The following is a 22430-nucleotide window of genomic DNA, read 5'->3' on the forward strand; positions in this document are numbered from 1 at the left end:
GAATAGATATCGATAAGTACCGAAAAGATATCGATAAGTACCGAAAAGATATCGAAAAGTATCGATAATTATCGAAAAGTATCTATATATAAGGAAAAGTATCGATATATAAGCAAAAGTATCGATATATAATGAAAAGTATCGATATATAATGAAAAGTATCGATATATAATGAAAAGTATCGATATATAATTAAAACTATCGATATATAATGAAAAGTATCGAAAAGATATCGAAAAGTATCGAAAAGATATCGAAAACTATCGAAAAGATATCAAAAAGTATCGAAAAGATATCGAAAAGTATCGAAAAGATATCGAAAAGTATCGAAAAGATATCGAAAAGTATCGATATATCGAAAAGTATCGATATATCGATAAGTATCGATATATCGATAAGTATAGATATATCGAAAAGTATCGATATATCGAAAAGAATCGATATATCGGTAAGTATCGATATATCGATAAATATCGATAAGTATCGATATATCGATAAGTATCGATATATCGATAAGTATCGATATATCGATAAGTATCGATATATCGATAAGTATCGATATATCGATAAGTATCGATATATCGAAAAGTGTCGATATATCGAAAAGTATCGATATATCGAAAAGTATCGATATATCGTAAAGTATCGATATATCGAAAAGTACCGATATATCGAAAAGTACCGCAAAGATATCGAAAAGTACCGAAAAGATATCGAAAAGTACCGAAAAGATATCGAAAAGTACCGAAAAGATATCGAAAAGTACCGAAAAGATACCGAAAAGTATCGAAAAGATATCGAAAAGTATCGAAAAGATATCGAAAAGTATCGAAAAGATATCGAAAAGTATCGAAAAGATATCGAAAAGTATCGAAAAGATATCGAAAAGTATCTATATATAATGAAAAGTATCTATATATAATAAAAAGTATCGATATATAATGAAAAGTATCGATATATAATGAAAAGTATCGAAAAGATATCGATAAGTATCGAAAAGATATCGATAAGTATCGAAAAGATATCGATAAGTATCGAAAAGATATCGATAAGTATCGAAAAGATATAGATAAGTATCGAAAAGGTATCGATAAGTATCGAAAAGATATCGAAAAGTTTCGAAAAGATATCGAAAAGTATCTATATATATCGAAAAGTATCTATATATATCGAAAAGTATCTATATATATCGAAAAGTATCTATATATAATGAAAAGTATCGATATATAATTAAAAGTATCGATATATAATGAAAAGTATCGATATATAAATATAAGTATCGATATATAATGATAAGTATCGATATATAAGTACCGAAAAGATATCGAAAAGTACCGAAAAGATATCGAAAAGTATCGAAAAGATATCGAAAAGTATCGAAAAGATATCGAATAGTATCGATATGTCGATAAGTATCGAAAAGATATCGAAAAGTATCGATATATCGACAAGTATCGATATATCGAAATTTATCGATATATCGAAAAGTATCGATATAACGAAAAGTATCGATATATCGAAAAGTATAGATATTTCAAAAATATCGATGTATCGATAAGTATCGATGTATCGATAAGTATCGATATATCGATAAGTATCGATATATCGATAAGTATCGATATATCGATAAGTATCGAATTATCGATAAGTATCGATATATCGAAAAGTATCGATATATCGATAAGTATCGATATATCGGTACTTATCGATATATCGAAAAGTATCGATATATCGAAAAGTATCGATATATCGATAAGTACCGATATATCGAAAAGTACCGAAAAGATATCGAAAAGTACCGAAAAGATATCGAAAAGTACCGAAAAGATATCGAAAAGTACCGAAAAGATATCGAAAAATACCGAAAAGATATCGAAAAGTACCAAAAAGATTTCGAAAAGTACCGAAAAGATATCGAAAAGTACCGAAAAGATATCGAAAAGTACCGAAAAGATATCGAAAAGTACCGAAAAGATATCGAAAAGTACCGAAAAGATATCGAAAAGTACCGAAAAGATATCGAAAAGTACCGAAAAGATATCGAAAAGTATCGAAAAAATATCGAAAAGTATCGTAAAGATATCGAAAAGTATTGTAAAGATATCGAAAAGTATCGTAAAGATATCGAAAAGTATCGAAAATATATCGAAAAGTATCGATGTATCGATAAGTATCGATATATCGAAAAGTATCGATATATCGATAAGTATCGATATATCGATAAGTATCGATATATCGAAAAGTATCGATATATCGATAAGTATCGATATATCGAAAAGTATCGATATATCGAAAAGTATCGATATATCGAAAAGTATCGATATATCGAAAAGTATCGATATATCGATAAGTATCCATATATCAATAAGTATCGACATATCGACATATCGATATATATATATATATATATATATATATATATATATATATATATATATATATATATATATATATATATATATATATATATCGATAAGTATAAGTATATATCGATAAGTATCGACATATCGAAAAGTATCGATATATCGAAAAGTATCGATATATCGATAAGTATCGATATATCGATAAGTATCGATATATCGATAAGTATCGATATATCGATAAGTATCGATATATCGATAAGTATCGATATATCGATTAGTATCGATATATCTATAAGTATCGATATATCGAGAAGTATCGATATATCGAAAAGTATCGATATATCGAAAAGTATCGATATATCGATAAGTATCGATATATCGAAAAGTATCGATATATCGATAAGTAACGATATATCCGATATATCGATAAGTATCGATATATCGAAAGGTATCGATATATCGAAAAGTAGCGATATATCGAAAAGTATCGATATATCGAAAAGTATCGATATATCGATAGGTATCGATAAGATATCGAAAAGTACCGAAAAGATAACGAAAAGAATCGATATATATCGAATAGTATCGATATATATCGAAAAGTATCGATATATATCGAAAAGTATCTATATATAAGGAATAGTATCGATATATAATGATAAGTATGGATATATAATGATAAGTATGGATATATAATGATAAATATCGATATATAATGATAAGTATCGATATATAAAGATAAGTATCGATATATAATGAAAGGTATCGATATATAATAAAAAGTATCGATATATAATGAAAAGTATCGAAAAGATATAGAAAAGTATCGAAAAGATATCGAAAAGTATCGAAAAGATATCGAAAAGTATCATAAAGATATCGAAAAGTATCGAAGAGATATCGAAAAGTATCGTAAAGATCGAAGAAAAGATATCGAAAAGTATCGATATATCGATAAGTATCGATATATCGAAAAGTATCGATATATCGATAAGTATCGATATATCGATAAGTATCGATATATCCGATATATCGATAAGTATCGATATATCGAAAAGTATCCATAAATCGATAAGTATCGATATATCGAAAAGTGTCGATATAACGAAAAAAATCGGTATATCGAAAAGTATCGATATATCGAAAAGTATCGATATATCGATAAGTATCGATAAGATATCGAAAAGTATCGATATATCGAAAAGTATCGATATATCGATAAGTATCGATATATCGATAAGTATCGATAAGTATCGATATATCGATAAGTATCGATATATCGATACGTATCGAAAAGATATCGATAAGTACCGAAAAGATATCGATAAGTACCGAAAAGATATCGAAAAGTACCGAAAAGATATCGAAAAGTATCGAAAAGATATCAAAAAGTATCGAAAAGATATCGAAAAGTATCGAAAAGATATCGAAAAGTATCGAAAAGATATCGAAAAGTATCGATATATCGAAAAGTATCGATATATCGATAAGTATCGATATATCGAAAAGTACCGATATATCGAAAAGTACCGATTTATCGATAAATACCGATATATCGATAAGTATCGATAAGTATCGATATATCGATAAGTATCGATATATCGATAAGTATCGATAAATCGATAAGTATCGATATATCGATAAGTATCGATATATCGAAAAGTACCGATATATCGAAAAGTACCGAAAAGATATCGAAAAGTATCGAAAAGATATCGAAAAGTTCCGAAAAGATATCCAAAAGTACCGAAAAGATATCCAAAAGTACCGAAAAGATATCGAAAAGTACCGAAAAGATATCGAAAAATACCGAAAAGATGTCGAAAAGTACCAAAAAGATTTCGAAAAGTACCGAAAAGATATCGAAAAGTACCGAAAAGATATCGAAAAGTACCGAAAAGATATCGAAAAGTACCGAAAAGATATCGAAAAGTACCGAAAAGATATCGAAAAGTACCGAAAAGATATCGAAAAGTATCGAAAAGATATCGAAAAGTATCGTAAAGATATCGAAAAGTATTGTAAAGATATCGAAAAGTATCGTAAAGATATCGAAAAGTATCGAAAATATATCGAAAAGTATCGATGTATCGATAAGTATCGATATATCGAAAAGTATCAATATCGATATATCGATAAGTATCGAAATATCGATAAGTATCGATATATCGAAAAGTATCGATATATCGATAAGTATCGATATATCGAAAAGTATCGATTTATCGAAAAGTATCGATATATCGAAAAGTATCGATATATCGAAAAGTATCGATATATCGAAAAGTATCGATATATCGATAAGTATCCATATATCAATAAGTATCGATATATCGATATATATATATATATATATATATATATATATATATATATATATATATATATATATATATATATATATATATATATATATATATATATATATATATCGATATATCGATAAGTATAAGTATATATCGATAAGTATCGATATATCGATAAGTATCGACATATCGAAAAGTATCGATATATCGAAAAGTATCGATATATCGATAAGTATCGATATATCGATAAGTATCGATATATCGATAAGTATCGATATATCGATAAGTATCGATATATCGATTAGTATCGATATATCGATAAGTATCGATATATCGAGAAGTATCGATATATCGAAAAGTATCGATATATCGAAAAGTATCGATATATCGATAAGTATCGATATATCGAAAAGTATCGATATATCGATAAGTAACGATATATCCGATATATCGATAAGTATCGATATATCGAAAGGTATCGATATATCGAAAAGTAGCGATATATCGAAAAGTATCGATATATCGAAAAGTATCGATATATCGAAAAGTATCGATATATCGATAGGTATCGATAAGATATCGAAAAGTACCGAAAAGATAACGAAAAGAATCGATATATATAGAATAGTATCGATATATATCGAAAAGTATCGATATATATCGAAAAGTATCTATATATAAGGAATAGTATCGATATATAATGATAAGTATGGATATATAATGATAAGTATGGATATATAATGATAAATATCGATATATAATGATAAGTATCGATATATAAAGATAAGTATCGATATATAATGAAAGGTATCGATATATAATAAAAAGTATCGATATATAATGAAAAGTATCGAAAAGATATAGAAAAGTATCGAAAAGTATCGAAAAGATATCGAAAAGTATCATAAAGATATCGAAAAGTATCGAAGAGATATCGAAAAGTATCGTAAAGATCGAAGAAAAGATATCGAAAAGTATCGATATATCGATAAGTACCGATATATCGAAAAGTATCGATATATCGATAAGTATCGATATATCGATAAGTATCGATATATCCGATATATCGATAAGTATCGATATATCGAAAAGTATCGATAAATCGATGAGTATCGATATATCGAAAAGTGTCGATATAACGAAAAAAATCGGTATATCGAAAAGTATCGATATATCGAAAAGTATCGATATATCGATAAGTATCGATAAGATATCGAAAAGTATCGATATATCGAAAAGTATCGATATATCGATAAGTATCGATATATCGATAAGTATCGATAAGTATCGATATATCGATAAGTATCGATATATCGATACGTATCGAAAAGATATCGATAAGTACCGAAAAGATATCGATAAGTACCGAAAAGATATCGAAAAGTACCGAAAAGATATCGAAAAGTATCGAAAAGATATCAAAAAGTATGGAAAAGATATCGAAAAGTATCGAAAAGATATCGAAAAGTATCGAAAAGATATCGAAAAGTATCGATATATCGAAAAGTATCGATATATCGATAAGTATCGATATATCGAAAAGTACCGATCTATCGAAAAGTACCGATATATCGATAAATACCGATATATCGATAAGTATCGATAAGTATCGATATATCGATAAGTATCGATATATCGATAAGTATCGATAAATCGATAAGTATCGATATATCGATAAGTATCGATATATCGAAAAGTACCGATATATCGAAAAGTACCGAAAAGATATCGAAAAGTATCGAAAAGATATCGAAAAGTTCCGAAAAGATATCAAAAAGTACCGAAAAGATATCCAAAAGTACCGAAAAGATATCGAAAAGTACCGAAAAGATATCGAAAAGTACCGAAAAGATATCGAAAAGTACCGAAAAGATATCGAAAAGTATCGAAAAGATATCAAAAGTATCGAAAAGATATCGAAAAGTATCGAAAAGATATCGAAAAGTATCTATATATAATGAAAAGTATCTATATATAATAAAAAGTATCGATATATAATGAAAAGTATCGATATATAATGAAAAGTATCGAAAAGATATCGATAAGTATCGAAAAGATATCGATAAGTAACGAAAAGATATCGATAAGTATCGAAAAGACATAGATAAGTATCGAAAAGATATCGATAAGTATCGAAAAGATATCGAAAAGTATCGAAAAGACATCGAAAAGTATCGAAAAGATACCGAAAAGATATCGAAAAGTATCGAAAAGATATCGAAAAGTATCTATATATATCGAAAAGTATCTATATATATCAAAAAGTATCTATATATATCGAAAAGTATCTATATATAATGAAAAGTGTCGATATATAATTAAAAGTATCGATATATAATGAAAAGTATCGATATATAATGATAAGTATCTATATATAATGATAAGTATCGATATATAAGTACCGAAAAGATATCGAAAACTACCGAAAAGATATCGAAAAGTACCGAAAAGATATCGAAAAGTATCGAAAAGATATCGAAAAGTATCGAAAAGATATCGAAAAGTATCGATATATCGATAAGTATCGAAAAGATATCGAAAAGTATCGATATATCGATAAGTATCGATATATCGAAAAGTATCGATATATCGAAAAGTATCGATATAACGAAAAGTATCGATATATCGAAAAGTATCGATGTATCGATAAGTATCGATATATCGAAAAGTATCGATGTATCGATAAGTATCGATGTATCGATAAGTATCGATGTATCGATAAGTATCGATATATCGATAAGTATCGATATATCGATAAGTATCGATATATCGATAAGTATCGATCTTTCGAAAAGTATCGATTTATCGAAAAGTATCGATAAATCATAAAGTATCGATATATCGAAAAGTATCGAAAGATCGAAAAGTATCGATGTATCGAAAAGTATCGATGTATCGAAAAGTATCGATATATCGAAAAGTATCGATATATCGAAAAGTATCGATATATCGATAAGTATCGATATATCGATAAGTATCGATATATCGATAAGTACCGAAAAGATATCGAAAAGTACCGAAAAGATATCGAAAAGTACCGGAAAGATATCGAAAAGTACCGAAAAGATATCGAAAAGTACCGAAAAGATATCGAAAAGTACCGAAAAGATTTCGAAAAGTACCGAAAAGATTTCGAAAAGTACCGAAAAGATATCGAAAAGTACCGAAAAGATATCGAAAAGTACCGAAAAGATATCGACAAGTACCGAAAAGATATCGACAAGTACCGAAAAGATATCGACAAGTACCGAAAAGATATCGACAAGTACCGAAAAGATATCGAAAAGTATCGAAAAGATATCGAAAAGTATCGAAAAGACATCGAAAAGTATCGTAAAGATATCGAAAAGTATCGAAAAGATATCGAAAAGTATCGATGTATCGATAAGTATCGATATATCGATAAGTATCGATATATCGATAAGTATCGATGTAACGAAAAGTATCGATATATCGAAAAGTATCGATATATCGAAAAGTATCGATATATCGAAAAGTATCGATATATCGATAAGTATCGAAATATCGAAAAGTATCGATATATCGATAAGTATCCATATATCAATACGTATCGATATATCGATATATCGATAAGTATCGATAAATCGATAAGTATCGATTTATCGAAAAGTATCGATATATCGATAAGTATCGATATATCGATAAGTATCGATATATCGATAAGTATCGATATATCGATAAGTATCGATATATCGAGAAGTATCGATTTATCGAAAAGTATCGATATATCGAAAAGTATCGATATATCGAGAAGTATCGGTTTATCGAAAAGTATCGATATATAGAAAAGTATCGATATATCGAAAAGTATCGATATATCGAAAACTATCGATATATCGAAAAGTATCGATATATCGAAAAGTATCGATATATAGAAAAGTATCGATATATCGCAAAGTATCGATATATCGATAAGTATCGATAAGATATCGAAAAGTACCGATAAGATATCGAAAAGTACCGGAAAGATATCGAAAAGTATCGATATATATCGAATAGTATCGATATATATCGAAAAGTATTGATATATATCGAAAAGTATCTATATATAAGGAAAAGTATCGATATATAAGGAAAACTATCGATATATAATGAAAAGTATCGATATATAATGAAAAGTATCGATATATAATGATAAGTATGGATATATAATGATAAGTATCGATATATAATGATAAGTATCGATATATAATGATAAGTATCGATATATAAAGATAAGTATCGATATATAATAAAATGTATCGATATATAATGAAAAGTATCGAAAAGATATCGAAAAGTATCGAAAAGATATCGAAAAGTATCGAAAAGATATCGAAAAGTATCGAAAAGATCGAAAAGTATCGAAAAGATATCGAAAAGTATCGATATATCGAAAAGTATCGATATATCGAAAAGTATCGATATATCGATAAGTAACGATATATCCGATATATCGATAAGTATCGATATATCGAAAACTATCGATATATCGAAAAGTATTGATATATCGAAAAGTATCGATATATCGAAAAGTATCGATATATCGAAAAGTATCGATATATCGATAAGTATCGATATATCGATAAGTATCGATATATCAAAAAGAATCGATATATCGAAAAGTATCGATATATCGAAAAGTATCGATATATCGAAAAGTATCGATATATCGATAAGTATCGATATATCGCAAAGTATAGATATATCGATAAGTATCGATATATCGATAAGTATCGATATATCGATAAGTATCGATATATCGATAAGTACAGAAAAGGTATCGAAAAGTACCGAAAAGATATCGAAAAGTACCGGAAAGATATCGAAAAGTACCGAAAAGATATCGAAAAGTACCGAAAAGATATCGAAAAGTACCGAAAAGATATCGAAAAGTATCGAAAAGATATCGAAAAGTATCGAAAAGATATCGAAAAGTATCGAAATGATATCGAAAAGTATCGAAAAGATATCGAAATGTATCGATATATCGAACAGTATCGATATATCGAATAGTATCATTATATCGATAAGTATCGATTTATCGAAAAGTACCGATATATCGAAAAGTACCGATATATCGATAAGTATCGATATATCGATAAGTATCGATAAGTATCGATATATCGATAAGTATCGATATATCGATAAGTATCGATATATCGATAAGTATCGATATATCAAAAAGAATCGATATATCGAAAAGTATCGATATATCGAAAAGTATCGATATATCGATAAGTATCGATATATCGAAAAGTATCGATATATCGTAAAGAATCGATATATCGTAAAGTATCGATATATCGAAAAGTACCGATATATCGAAAAGTACCGAAAAGATATCGAAAAGATATCGAAAAGTACCGAAAAGATATCGAAAAGTACCGAAAAGATATCCAAAAGTACCGAAAAGATATCGAAAAGTACCGAAAAGATATCGAAAAGTACCGAAAAGATATCGAAAAGTACCGAAAAGTTTTCGAAAAGTATCGAAAAGATATCGATAAGTATCGAAAAGATGTCGATAAGTATTTATATATAATGAAAAGTATCTATATATAATAAAAAGTATCGATATATAATGAAAAGTATCGATATATAATGAAAAGTATCGAAAAAATATCGATAAGTATCGAAAAGATATCGATAAGTATCGAAATTTTATAGATAAGTATCGAAAAGATATCGAAAAGTATCGAAAAGATATCGTAAAGTATCGAAAAGACATCGAAAAGTATCGAAAAGATATCGAAAAGATATCGAAAAGTATCGAAAAGATATCGAAAAGTATCGAAAAGATATCGAAAAGTACCGAAAAAATATCGAAAAGTATCGATATATCGAAAAGTATCGATATATCGAAAAGTATCGATATATCGATAAGTATCGATATATCGAAAAGTATCGATGTATCGAAAAGTATCGATATATCGATAAGTATCGATACATCGAAAAGTATCGATATATCGATAAGTAGCGTTATATCGAAAGGTATTGATGTATCGAAAAGTATCGATATATCGATAAGTATCGATATATCGAAAAGTATCGATATATCGAAAAGTATCGATGTATCGGAAAAGTATCGATATATCGATAAGTATCGATGTATCGAAAAGTATCGATATATCGAAAAGTATCGATATATCTAATAGTATCGATATATCAAGAAGTATCGATATATCGAAAAGTATCGATATATCGAAAAGTATCGATATATCGAAAAGAAGTACCGAAAAGATATCGATAAGTACCGAAAAGAAATCGATAAGTACCGAAAAGATATCGATAAGTACCGAAAAGATATCTAAAAGTACCGAAAAGATATCGAAAAGTACCGAAAAGATATGGAAAAGTACCGAAAAGATATCGAAAAGTACCGAGAAGATATCGAAAAGTACCGAAAAGGTATCGAAAAGTATCGAAAAGTATCGAAAAGATATCGAATAGTATCGATATATATCGAAAAGCATCGATATATATCGAAAAGTATCTATATATAAGGAAAAGTATCGATATATAAGGAAAAGTGTCGATATATAATGAAAAGTATCGATATATAATGAAAAGTATCGATATATAATGAAAAGTATCGAAAAGATATCGAAAAGTATCGAAAAGATATCGAAAAGTATCGAAAAGGTATCGAAAAGTATCGAAAAGATATCGAAAAGTATCTATATATATCGAAAAGTATCTATATATATCGAAAAGTATCGATATATCGAAAAGTATCGATATATCGATAAGTATCGATATATCGAAAAGTATCTATATATCGATAAGTATCGATATATCGATAAGTATCGATATATCGATAAGTATCGATATATCGATAAGTATCGATATATCGAGAAGTATCGAAATATCGAAAAGTATCGATATATCGATAAGTATGGATATATCGAATAGTATCGAAATATCGAAAAGTATCGATATATCGATAAGTATCCATATATCAATAAGTATCTATATATCGATATATCGATAAGTATCAATATATCGATAAGTATCGATATATCGATAAGTATCGATATATCGATAAGTATCAATATATCGAAAAGTATCGATATATCGATAAGTATCGATATATCGATAAGTATCGATATATCGAAAAGTATCGTTATATCGATAAGTATCGAAAAGATATCGAAAAGTATCGAAAAGATCGAAAAGTATCGAAAAGATATCGCATAGTATCGATATATCGATAAGTATCGATATATCGAAAAGTATCGATATATCGATAAGTATCGATATATCCGATATATCGATAAATATCGATATATCGAAAAGTTTCGGTAAATCGAAAAGTATCGATATATCGATAAGTATCGATATATCGAAAAGTATCGGTATATCGAAAAGTATCGATATATCGAAAAGTGTCGATATATCGAAAAGTATCGATTTATCGAAAAGTATCGATATATCGAAAAGTATCAATATATCGAAAAGTATCGATATATCGAAAAGTATCGTAATATCGAAAAGTATCGATATATCGAAGAGTATCGATAAGATATCGAAAAGTACCGAAAAGATATCGAAAAGTACCGAAAAGATATCGAAACGTATCGAATAGTATCGATATATATCGAAAAGTATCGATATATATCGAAAAGTATCTATATATAAGGAAAAGTATCGATATATAATGAAAAGTATCGATATATAATGAAAAGTATCGATATATAATGATAAGTATGGATATATAATGATAGGTATCGATATATAATGATAAGTATCGATATATAATGATAGGTATCGATATATAATGATAAGTATCGATATATAATGAAAGGTATCGATATATAATAAAAAGTATCGATATATAATGAAAGGTATCGATATATAATAAAAAGTATCGATATATAATTAAAAGTATCGAAAAGATATCGAAAAGTATCGAAAAGATATCGAAAAGTATCGAAAAGATATCGAAAAGTATCGAAAAGTATCGAAAAGATATCGAAAAGTATCGAAAAGATCGAAGAAAAGATATCGAAAAGTATCGTTATATCCATAAGTATCGATATATCGAAAAGTATCGATATATCGATAAGTATTGATATATCCGGTATATCGATAAGTATCGATATATCGAAAAGTATCGATAAATCGATAAGTATCGATAAATCGATAAGTATCGATATATCGAAAAGTATCGATATATCGAAAAGTATCGATATATCGATAAGTATCGATATATCGATAAGTATCGATATATCGATAAGTACCGAAAAGATATCGAAAAGTACCGAAAAGATATCGAAAAGTACCGGAAAGATATCGAAAAGTACCGAAAAGATATCGAAAAGTACCGAAAAGATATCGAAAAGTACCGAAAAGATTTCGAAAAGTACCGAAAAGATTTCGAAAAGTACCGAAAAGATATCGAAAAGTACCGAAAAGATATCGAAAAGTACCGAAAAGATATCGACAAGTACCGAAAAGATATCGACAAGTACCGAAAAGATATCGACAAGTACCGAAAAGATATCGACAAGTACCGAAAAGATATCGAAAAGTATCGAAAAGATATCGAAAAGTATCGAAAAGACATCGAAAAGTATCGTAAAGATATCGAAAAGTATCGAAAAGATATCGAAAAGTATCGATGTATCGATAAGTATCGATATATCGATAAGTATCGATATATCGATAAGTATCGATGTAACGAAAAGTATCGATATATCGAAAAGTATCGATATATCGAAAAGTATCGATATATCGAAAAGTATCGATATATCGATAAGTATCGAAATATCGAAAAGTATCGATATATCGATAAGTATCCATATATCAATACGTATCGATATATCGATATATCGATAAGTATCGATAAATCGATAAGTATCGATTTATCGAAAAGTATCGATATATCGATAAGTATCGATATATCGATAAGTATCGATATATCGATAAGTATCGATATATCGATAAGTATCGATATATCGAGAAGTATCGATTTATCGAAAAGTATCGATATATCGAAAAGTATCGATATATCGAGAAGTATCGGTTTATCGAAAAGTATCGATATATAGAAAAGTATCGATATATCGAAAAGTATCGATATATCGAAAACTATCGATATATCGAAAAGTATCGATATATCGAAAAGTATCGATATATAGAAAAGTATCGATATATCGCAAAGTATCGATATATCGATAAGTATCGATAAGATATCGAAAAGTACCGATAAGATATCGAAAAGTACCGGAAAGATATCGAAAAGTATCGATATATATCGAATAGTATCGATATATATCGAAAAGTATTGATATATATCGAAAAGTATCTATATATAAGGAAAAGTATCGATATATAAGGAAAACTATCGATATATAATGAAAAGTATCGATATATAATGAAAAGTATCGATATATAATGATAAGTATGGATATATAATGATAAGTATCGATATATAATGATAAGTATCGATATATAATGATAAGTATCGATATATAAAGATAAGTATCGATATATAATAAAATGTATCGATATATAATGAAAAGTATCGAAAAGATATCGAAAAGTATCGAAAAGATATCGAAAAGTATCGAAAAGATATCGAAAAGTATCGAAAAGATCGAAAAGTATCGAAAAGATATCGAAAAGTATCGATATATCGAAAAGTATCGATATATCGAAAAGTATCGATATATCGATAAGTAACGATATATCCGATATATCGATAAGTATCGATATATCGAAAACTATCGATATATCGAAAAGTATTGATATATCGAAAAGTATCGATATATCGAAAAGTATCGATATATCGAAAAGTATCGATATATCGATAAGTATCGATATATCGATAAGTATCGATATATCAAAAAGAATCGATATATCGAAAAGTATCGATATATCGAAAAGTATCGATATATCGAAAAGTATCGATATATCGATAAGTATCGATATATCGCAAAGTATAGATATATCGATAAGTATCGATATATCGATAAGTATCGATATATCGATAAGTATCGATATATCGATAAGTACAGAAAAGGTATCGAAAAGTACCGAAAAGATATCGAAAAGTACCGGAAAGATATCGAAAAGTACCGAAAAGATATCGAAAAGTACCGAAAAGATATCGAAAAGTACCGAAAAGATATCGAAAAGTATCGAAAAGATATCGAAAAGTATCGAAAAGATATCGAAAAGTATCGAAATGATATCGAAAAGTATCGAAAAGATATCGAAATGTATCGATATATCGAACAGTATCGATATATCGAATAGTATCATTATATCGATAAGTATCGATTTATCGAAAAGTACCGATATATCGAAAAGTACCGATATATCGATAAGTATCGATATATCGATAAGTATCGATAAGTATCGATATATCGATAAGTATCGATATATCGATAAGTATCGATATATCGATAAGTATCGATATATCAAAAAGAATCGATATATCGAAAAGTATCGATATATCGAAAAGTATCGATATATCGATAAGTATCGATATATCGAAAAGTATCGATATATCGTAAAGAATCGATATATCGTAAAGTATCGATATATCGAAAAGTACCGATATATCGAAAAGTACCGAAAAGATATCGAAAAGATATCGAAAAGTACCGAAAAGATATCGAAAAGTACCGAAAAGATATCCAAAAGTACCGAAAAGATATCGAAAAGTACCGAAAAGATATCGAAAAGTACCGAAAAGATATCGAAAAGTACCGAAAAGTTTTCGAAAAGTATCGAAAAGATATCGATAAGTATCGAAAAGATGTCGATAAGTATTTATATATAATGAAAAGTATCTATATATAATAAAAAGTATCGATATATAATGAAAAGTATCGATATATAATGAAAAGTATCGAAAAAATATCGATAAGTATCGAAAAGATATCGATAAGTATCGAAATTTTATAGATAAGTATCGAAAAGATATCGAAAAGTATCGAAAAGATATCGTAAAGTATCGAAAAGACATCGAAAAGTATCGAAAAGATATCGAAAAGATATCGAAAAGTATCGAAAAGATATCGAAAAGTATCGAAAAGATATCGAAAAGTACCGAAAAAATATCGAAAAGTATCGATATATCGAAAAGTATCGATATATCGAAAAGTATCGATATATCGATAAGTATCGATATATCGAAAAGTATCGATGTATCGAAAAGTATCGATATATCGATAAGTATCGATACATCGAAAAGTATCGATATATCGATAAGTAGCGTTATATCGAAAGGTATTGATGTATCGAAAAGTATCGATATATCGATAAGTATCGATATATCGAAAAGTATCGATATATCGAAAAGTATCGATGTATCGGAAAAGTATCGATATATCGATAAGTATCGATGTATCGAAAAGTATCGATATATCGAAAAGTATCGATATATCTAATAGTATCGATATATCAAGAAGTATCGATATATCGAAAAGTATCGATATATCGAAAAGTATCGATATATCGAAAAGAAGTACCGAAAAGATATCGATAAGTACCGAAAAGAAATCGATAAGTACCGAAAAGATATCGATAAGTACCGAAAAGATATCTAAAAGTACCGAAAAGATATCGAAAAGTACCGAAAAGATATGGAAAAGTACCGAAAAGATATCGAAAAGTACCGAGAAGATATCGAAAAGTACCGAAAAGGTATCGAAAAGTATCGAAAAGTATCGAAAAGATATCGAATAGTATCGATATATATCGAAAAGCATCGATATATATCGAAAAGTATCTATATATAAGGAAAAGTATCGATATATAAGGAAAAGTGTCGATATATAATGAAAAGTATCGATATATAATGAAAAGTATCGATATATAATGAAAAGTATCGAAAAGATATCGAAAAGTATCGAAAAGATATCGAAAAGTATCGAAAAGGTATCGAAAAGTATCGAAAAGATATCGAAAAGTATCTATATATATCGAAAAGTATCTATATATATCGAAAAGTATCGATATATCGAAAAGTATCGATATATCGATAAGTATCGATATATCGAAAAGTATCTATATATCGATAAGTATCGATATATCGATAAGTATCGATATATCGATAAGTATCGATATATCGATAAGTATCGATATATCGAGAAGTATCGAAATATCGAAAAGTATCGATATATCGATAAGTATGGATATATCGAATAGTATCGAAATATCGAAAAGTATCGATATATCGATAAGTATCCATATATCAATAAGTATCTATATATCGATATATCGATAAGTATCAATATATCGATAAGTATCGATATATCGATAAGTATCGATATATCGATAAGTATCAATATATCGAAAAGTATCGATATATCGATAAGTATCGATATATCGATAAGTATCGATATATCGAAAAGTATCGTTATATCGATAAGTATCGAAAAGATATCGAAAAGTATCGAAAAGATCGAAAAGTATCGAAAAGATATCGCATAGTATCGATATATCGATAAGTATCGATATATCGAAAAGTATCGATATATCGATAAGTATCGATATATCCGATATATCGATAAATATCGATATATCGAAAAGTTTCGGTAAATCGAAAAGTATCGATATATCGATAAGTATCGATATATCGAAAAGTATCGGTATATCGAAAAGTATCGATATATCGAAAAGTGTCGATATATCGAAAAGTATCGATTTATCGAAAAGTATCGATATATCGAAAAGTATCAATATATCGAAAAGTATCGATATATCGAAAAGTATCGTAATATCGAAAAGTATCGATATATCGAAGAGTATCGATAAGATATCGAAAAGTACCGAAAAGATATCGAAAAGTACCGAAAAGATATCGAAACGTATCGAATAGTATCGATATATATCGAAAAGTATCGATATATATCGAAAAGTATCTATATATAAGGAAAAGTATCGATATATAATGAAAAGTATCGATATATAATGAAAAGTATCGATATATAATGATAAGTATGGATATATAATGATAGGTATCGATATATAATGATAAGTATCGATATATAATGATAGGTATCGATATATAATGATAAGTATCGATATATAATGAAAGGTATCGATATATAATAAAAAGTATCGATATATAATGAAAGGTATCGATATATAATAAAAAGTATCGATATATAATTAAAAGTATCGAAAAGATATCGAAAAGTATCGAAAAGATATCGAAAAGTATCGAAAAGATATCGAAAAGTATCGAAAAGTATCGAAAAGATATCGAAAAGTATCGAAAAGATCGAAGAAAAGATATCGAAAAGTATCGTTATATCCATAAGTATCGATATATCGAAAAGTATCGATATATCGATAAGTATTGATATATCCGGTATATCGATAAGTATCGATATATCGAAAAGTATCGATAAATCGATAAGTATCGATAAATCGATAAGTATCGATATATCGAAAAGTATCGATATATCGAAAAGTATCGATATATCGAAAATTATCGATATATCTAAAAGTATCGATATATCGAAAAGTATCGATATATCGAAAAGTATCGATACATCGATAAGTATCGATAAGATATCGAAAAGTATCGATATATCGAAAAGTATCGATATATCGAAAAGTATCGATATATCGATAAGTATCGATATATCGAAAAGTATCGAAAAGATATCGATACGTACCGAAAAGATATCGATAAGTACCGAAAAGATATCGAAAAGTATCGATATATATCGAAAAGTATCTATATATAAGGAAAAGTATCGATATATAAGCAAAAGTATCGATATATAATGAAAAGTATCGATATATAATGAAAAGTATCGATATATAATGAAAAGTATCGATATATAATGAAAACTATCGATATATAATGAAAAGTATCGAAAAGATATCGAAAAGTATCGAAAAGATATCGAAAAGTATCGAAAAGATATCGAAAAGTATCGAAAAGATATCGAAAAGTATCGATATATCGAAAAGTATCGATATATCGATAAGTATCGATATATCGATAAGTATAGATATATCGAAAAGTATCGATATATCGAAAAGTATCGGTATATCGATAAGTATCGATATATCGATAAGTATCGATATATCGATAAGTATCGATATATCGATAAGTATCGACATATCGAAAAGTGTCGATATATCGAAAAGTACCGATATATCGAAAAGTATCGATATATCGTAAAGTATCGATATATCGAAAAGTACCGATATATCGAAAAGTACCGAAAAGATATCGAAAAGTACCGAAAAGATATCGAAAAGTACCGAAAAGATATCCAAAAGTACCGAAAAGATATCGAAAAGTACCGAAAAGGTATCGTAAAGTACCGAAAATATATCGAAAAGTATCGAAAAGATATCGAAAAGTATCGAAAAGATATCGAAAAGTATCGAAAAGATATCGAAAAGTATCGAAAAGTATCTATATATAATGAAAAGTATCTATATATAATAAAAAGTATCAATATATAATGAAAAGTATCGATATATAATGAAAAGTATCGAAAAGATATCGATAAGTATCGAAAAGATATCGATAAGTATCGAAAAGATATAGATAAGTATCGAAAAGGTATCGATAAGTATCGAAAAGATATCGAAAAGTATCGAAAAGATATCGAAAAGTATCGAAAAGACATCGAAAAGTATCGAAAAGATATCGAAAAGATATCGAAAAGTATCGAAAAGATATCGAAAAGTATCGAAAAGATATCGAAAAGTATCTATATATATCGAAAAGTATCTATATATATCGAAAAGTATCCATATATATCGAAAAGTATCTATATATAATGAAAAGTATCGATATATAATTAAAAGTATCGATATATAATGAAAAGTATCGATATATAATGATAAGTATCGATATATAATGATAAGTATCGATATATAAGTACCGAAAAGATATCGAAAAGTACCGAAAAGATATCGAAAAGTACCGAAAAGATATCGAAAAGTATCGAAAAGTTATCGAAAAGTATCGAAAAGATATCGAAAAGTATCGATATATAGATAAGTATCGAAAAGATATCGAAAAGTATCGATATATCGATAAGTATCGATATATCGAAAAGTATCGATATATCGAAAAGTATCGATATAACGAAAAGCATCGATATATCGAAAAGTATCGATATATCGAAAAGTATCGATATATCGATAAGTATCGATTTATCGAAAAGTATCGAAATATCGTAAAGTATCGATATATCGAAAAAGTATCGATATATCTATAAGTATCGATATATCGATAAGTTTCGATATATCGAAAAGTATCGATATATCGATAACTATCGATATATCGATAAGTATCGATATATCGAAAAGTACCGAAAAGATATCGAAAAGTACCGAAAAGATATCGAAAAGTACCGAAAAGATATCGAAAAGTACCGAAATGATATCAAAAAGTACCTAAAAGATATCGAAAAGTACCGAAAAGATATCGAAAAGTACCGAAAAGATTTCGAAAAGTACCGAAAAGATATCGAAAAGTACCGAAAATATATCGAAAAGTACCGAAAAGATATCGAAAAGTACCGAAAAGATATCGAAAAGTACCGAAAAGATATCGAAAAGTACCGAATAGATATCGACAAGTACCGAAAAGATATCGAAAAGTACCGAAAAGATATCGAAAAGTACCGAAAAGATATCGAAAAGTACCGAAAAGATATCGACAAGTACCGAAAAGATATCGACAAGTACCGAAAAGATATCGACAAGTATCGAAAAGATATCGAAAAGTATCGAAAAGATATCGAAAAGTATCGTTAAGATATCGAAAAGTATCGTAAAGATATCGAAAAGTATCGAAAAGATATCGAAAAGTATCAATGTATCGATAAATATCGATATATCGATAAGTATCGATATATCGATAAGTATCGATTTATCGATAAGTATCGATATATCGATAAGTATCGATATATCGATAAGTATCGATATATCGATAAGTATCGATATATCGAAAAGTGTCGATATATCGAAAAGTATCGATATATCGAAAAGTATCGATATATCGTAAAGTATCGATATATCGAAAAGTACCGATATATCGAAAAGTACCGCAAAGATATCGAAAAGTACCGAAAAGATATCGAAAAGTACCGAAAAGATATCGAAAAGTACCGAAAAGATACCGAAAAGTATCGAAAAGATATCGAAAAGTATCGAAAAGATATCGAAAAGTATCGAAAAGTTATCGAAAAGTATCGAAAAGATATCGAAAAGTATCGAAAAGATATCGAAAAGTATCTATATATAATGAAAAGTATCTATATATAATAAAAAGTATCGATATATAATGAAAAGTATCGATATATAATGAAAAGTATCGAAAAGATATCGATAAGTATCGAAAAGATATCGATAAGTATCGAAAAGATATCGCTAAGTATCGAAAAGATATCGATAAGTATCGAAAAGGTATCGATAAGTATCGAAAAGATATCGAAAAGTTTCGAAAAGATATCGAAAAGTATCTATATATATCGAAAAGTATCTATATATATCGAAAAGTATCTATATATATCGAAAAGTATCTATATATAACGAAAAGTATCGATATATAATTAAAAGTATCGACATATAATGAAAAGTATCGATATATAAATATAAGTATCGATATATAATGATAAGTATCGATATATAAGTACCGAAAAGATATCGAAAAGTACCGAAAAGATATCGAAAAGTATCGAAAAGATATCGAATAGTATCGATATGTCGATAAGTATCGAAAAGATATCGAAAAGTATCGATATATCGACAAGTATCGATATATCGAAATTTATCGATATATCGAAAAGTATCGATATAACGAAAAGTATCGATATATCGAAAAGTATAGATATTTCAAAAATATCGATGTATCGATAAGTATCGATGTATCGATAAGTATCGATATATCGATAAGTATCGATATATCGATAAGTATCGATATATCGATATATATCGATAAGTATCGATATATCGATAAGTATCGATATATCGAAAAGTATCGATATATCGAAAAGTATCGATATATCGATAAGTATCCATATATCAATAAGTATCGATATATATATATATATATATATATATATATATATATATATATATATATATATATATATATATATATATATATATATATATATATATATATATATATATATATATATATATATATATATATATATATATATATATATCGATATATCGATAAGTATAAGTATATATCGATAAGTATCGATATATCGATAAGTATCGACATATCGAAAAGTATCGATATATCGAAAAGTATCGATATATCGATAAGTATCGATATATCGATAAGTATCGATATATCGATAAGTATCGACATATCGAAAAGTATCGATATATCGAAAAGTATCGATATATCGAGAAGTATCGATTTATCGAAAAGTATCGATATATCGAAAAGTATCGATATATCGAGAAGTATCGATTTATCGAAAAGTATCGATATATAGAAAAGTATCGATTTATCGAAAAGTATCGATATATCCGATATATCGATAAGTATCGATATATCGAAAACTATCGATATATCGAAAAGTATCGATATATCGAAAAGTATCGATATATAGAAAAGTATCGATATATCGTAAAGAATCGATATATCGAAAAGTATCGAAAAGATATCGATAAGTACCGAAAAGATATCGATATATCCGATATATCGATAAGTATCGATATATCGAAAACTATCGATATATCGAAAAGTATCGATATATCGAAAAGTATCGATATATCGATAAGTATCGATATATCGAAAAGTATCGAT

The 22430-nt window shown here is 27.6% G+C and overlaps 1 protein-coding gene across 1 annotated transcript; it reads left to right on the forward strand.

The window, feature by feature from the left end:
• Positions 1–211: 211 nt before the first annotated feature.
• On the forward strand, positions 212–21357 carry LOC126232209 (repetitive organellar protein-like). Its single transcript, XM_049942503.1, has 31 exons — positions 212–323; positions 711–908; positions 950–1176; positions 1740–2115; positions 3147–3275; positions 4076–4450; positions 5515–5739; positions 6413–6610; positions 6744–6910; positions 7681–8054; positions 8947–9102; positions 9442–9663; positions 10009–10217; positions 10259–10516; positions 10994–11158; positions 11240–11400; positions 12555–12680; positions 12928–13301; positions 14194–14349; positions 14689–14910; positions 15256–15464; positions 15506–15763; positions 16241–16405; positions 16487–16647; positions 17802–17927; positions 18881–19057; positions 19139–19378; positions 19988–20411; positions 20736–20912; positions 20954–21139; positions 21281–21357. Exons 1-31 carry the CDS (start codon positions 212–214, stop codon positions 21355–21357), a joined length of 6630 nt encoding a protein of 2209 aa, XP_049798460.1.
• The last annotated feature ends 1073 nt before the right edge of the window (positions 21358–22430 follow it).

The sequence above is a fragment of the Schistocerca nitens genome, unplaced genomic scaffold, assembly GCF_023898315.1.
Source record: "Schistocerca nitens isolate TAMUIC-IGC-003100 unplaced genomic scaffold, iqSchNite1.1 HiC_scaffold_466, whole genome shotgun sequence".
Taxonomy (NCBI): domain Eukaryota; kingdom Metazoa; phylum Arthropoda; class Insecta; order Orthoptera; family Acrididae; genus Schistocerca; species Schistocerca nitens.

Bases quoted from the DNA above. Each gene is read 5' to 3' on its own strand.
- LOC126232209 (XM_049942503.1), top strand. From the start codon at position 212: ATGAAAAGTATCGAAAAGATATCGAAAAGTATCGAAAAGATATCGAAA. The intron at 2,116-3,146 runs GTAAAGATATCG...TATAATAAAAAG, and splicing joins TAAAGATATCGAAAAGTATC to TATCGATATATAATGAAAAG. The intron at 10,517-10,993 runs GTATCGATATAT...AGTACCGAAAAG, and splicing joins AAGTATCGATATATCGAAAA to ATATCGAAAAGTACCGAAAA.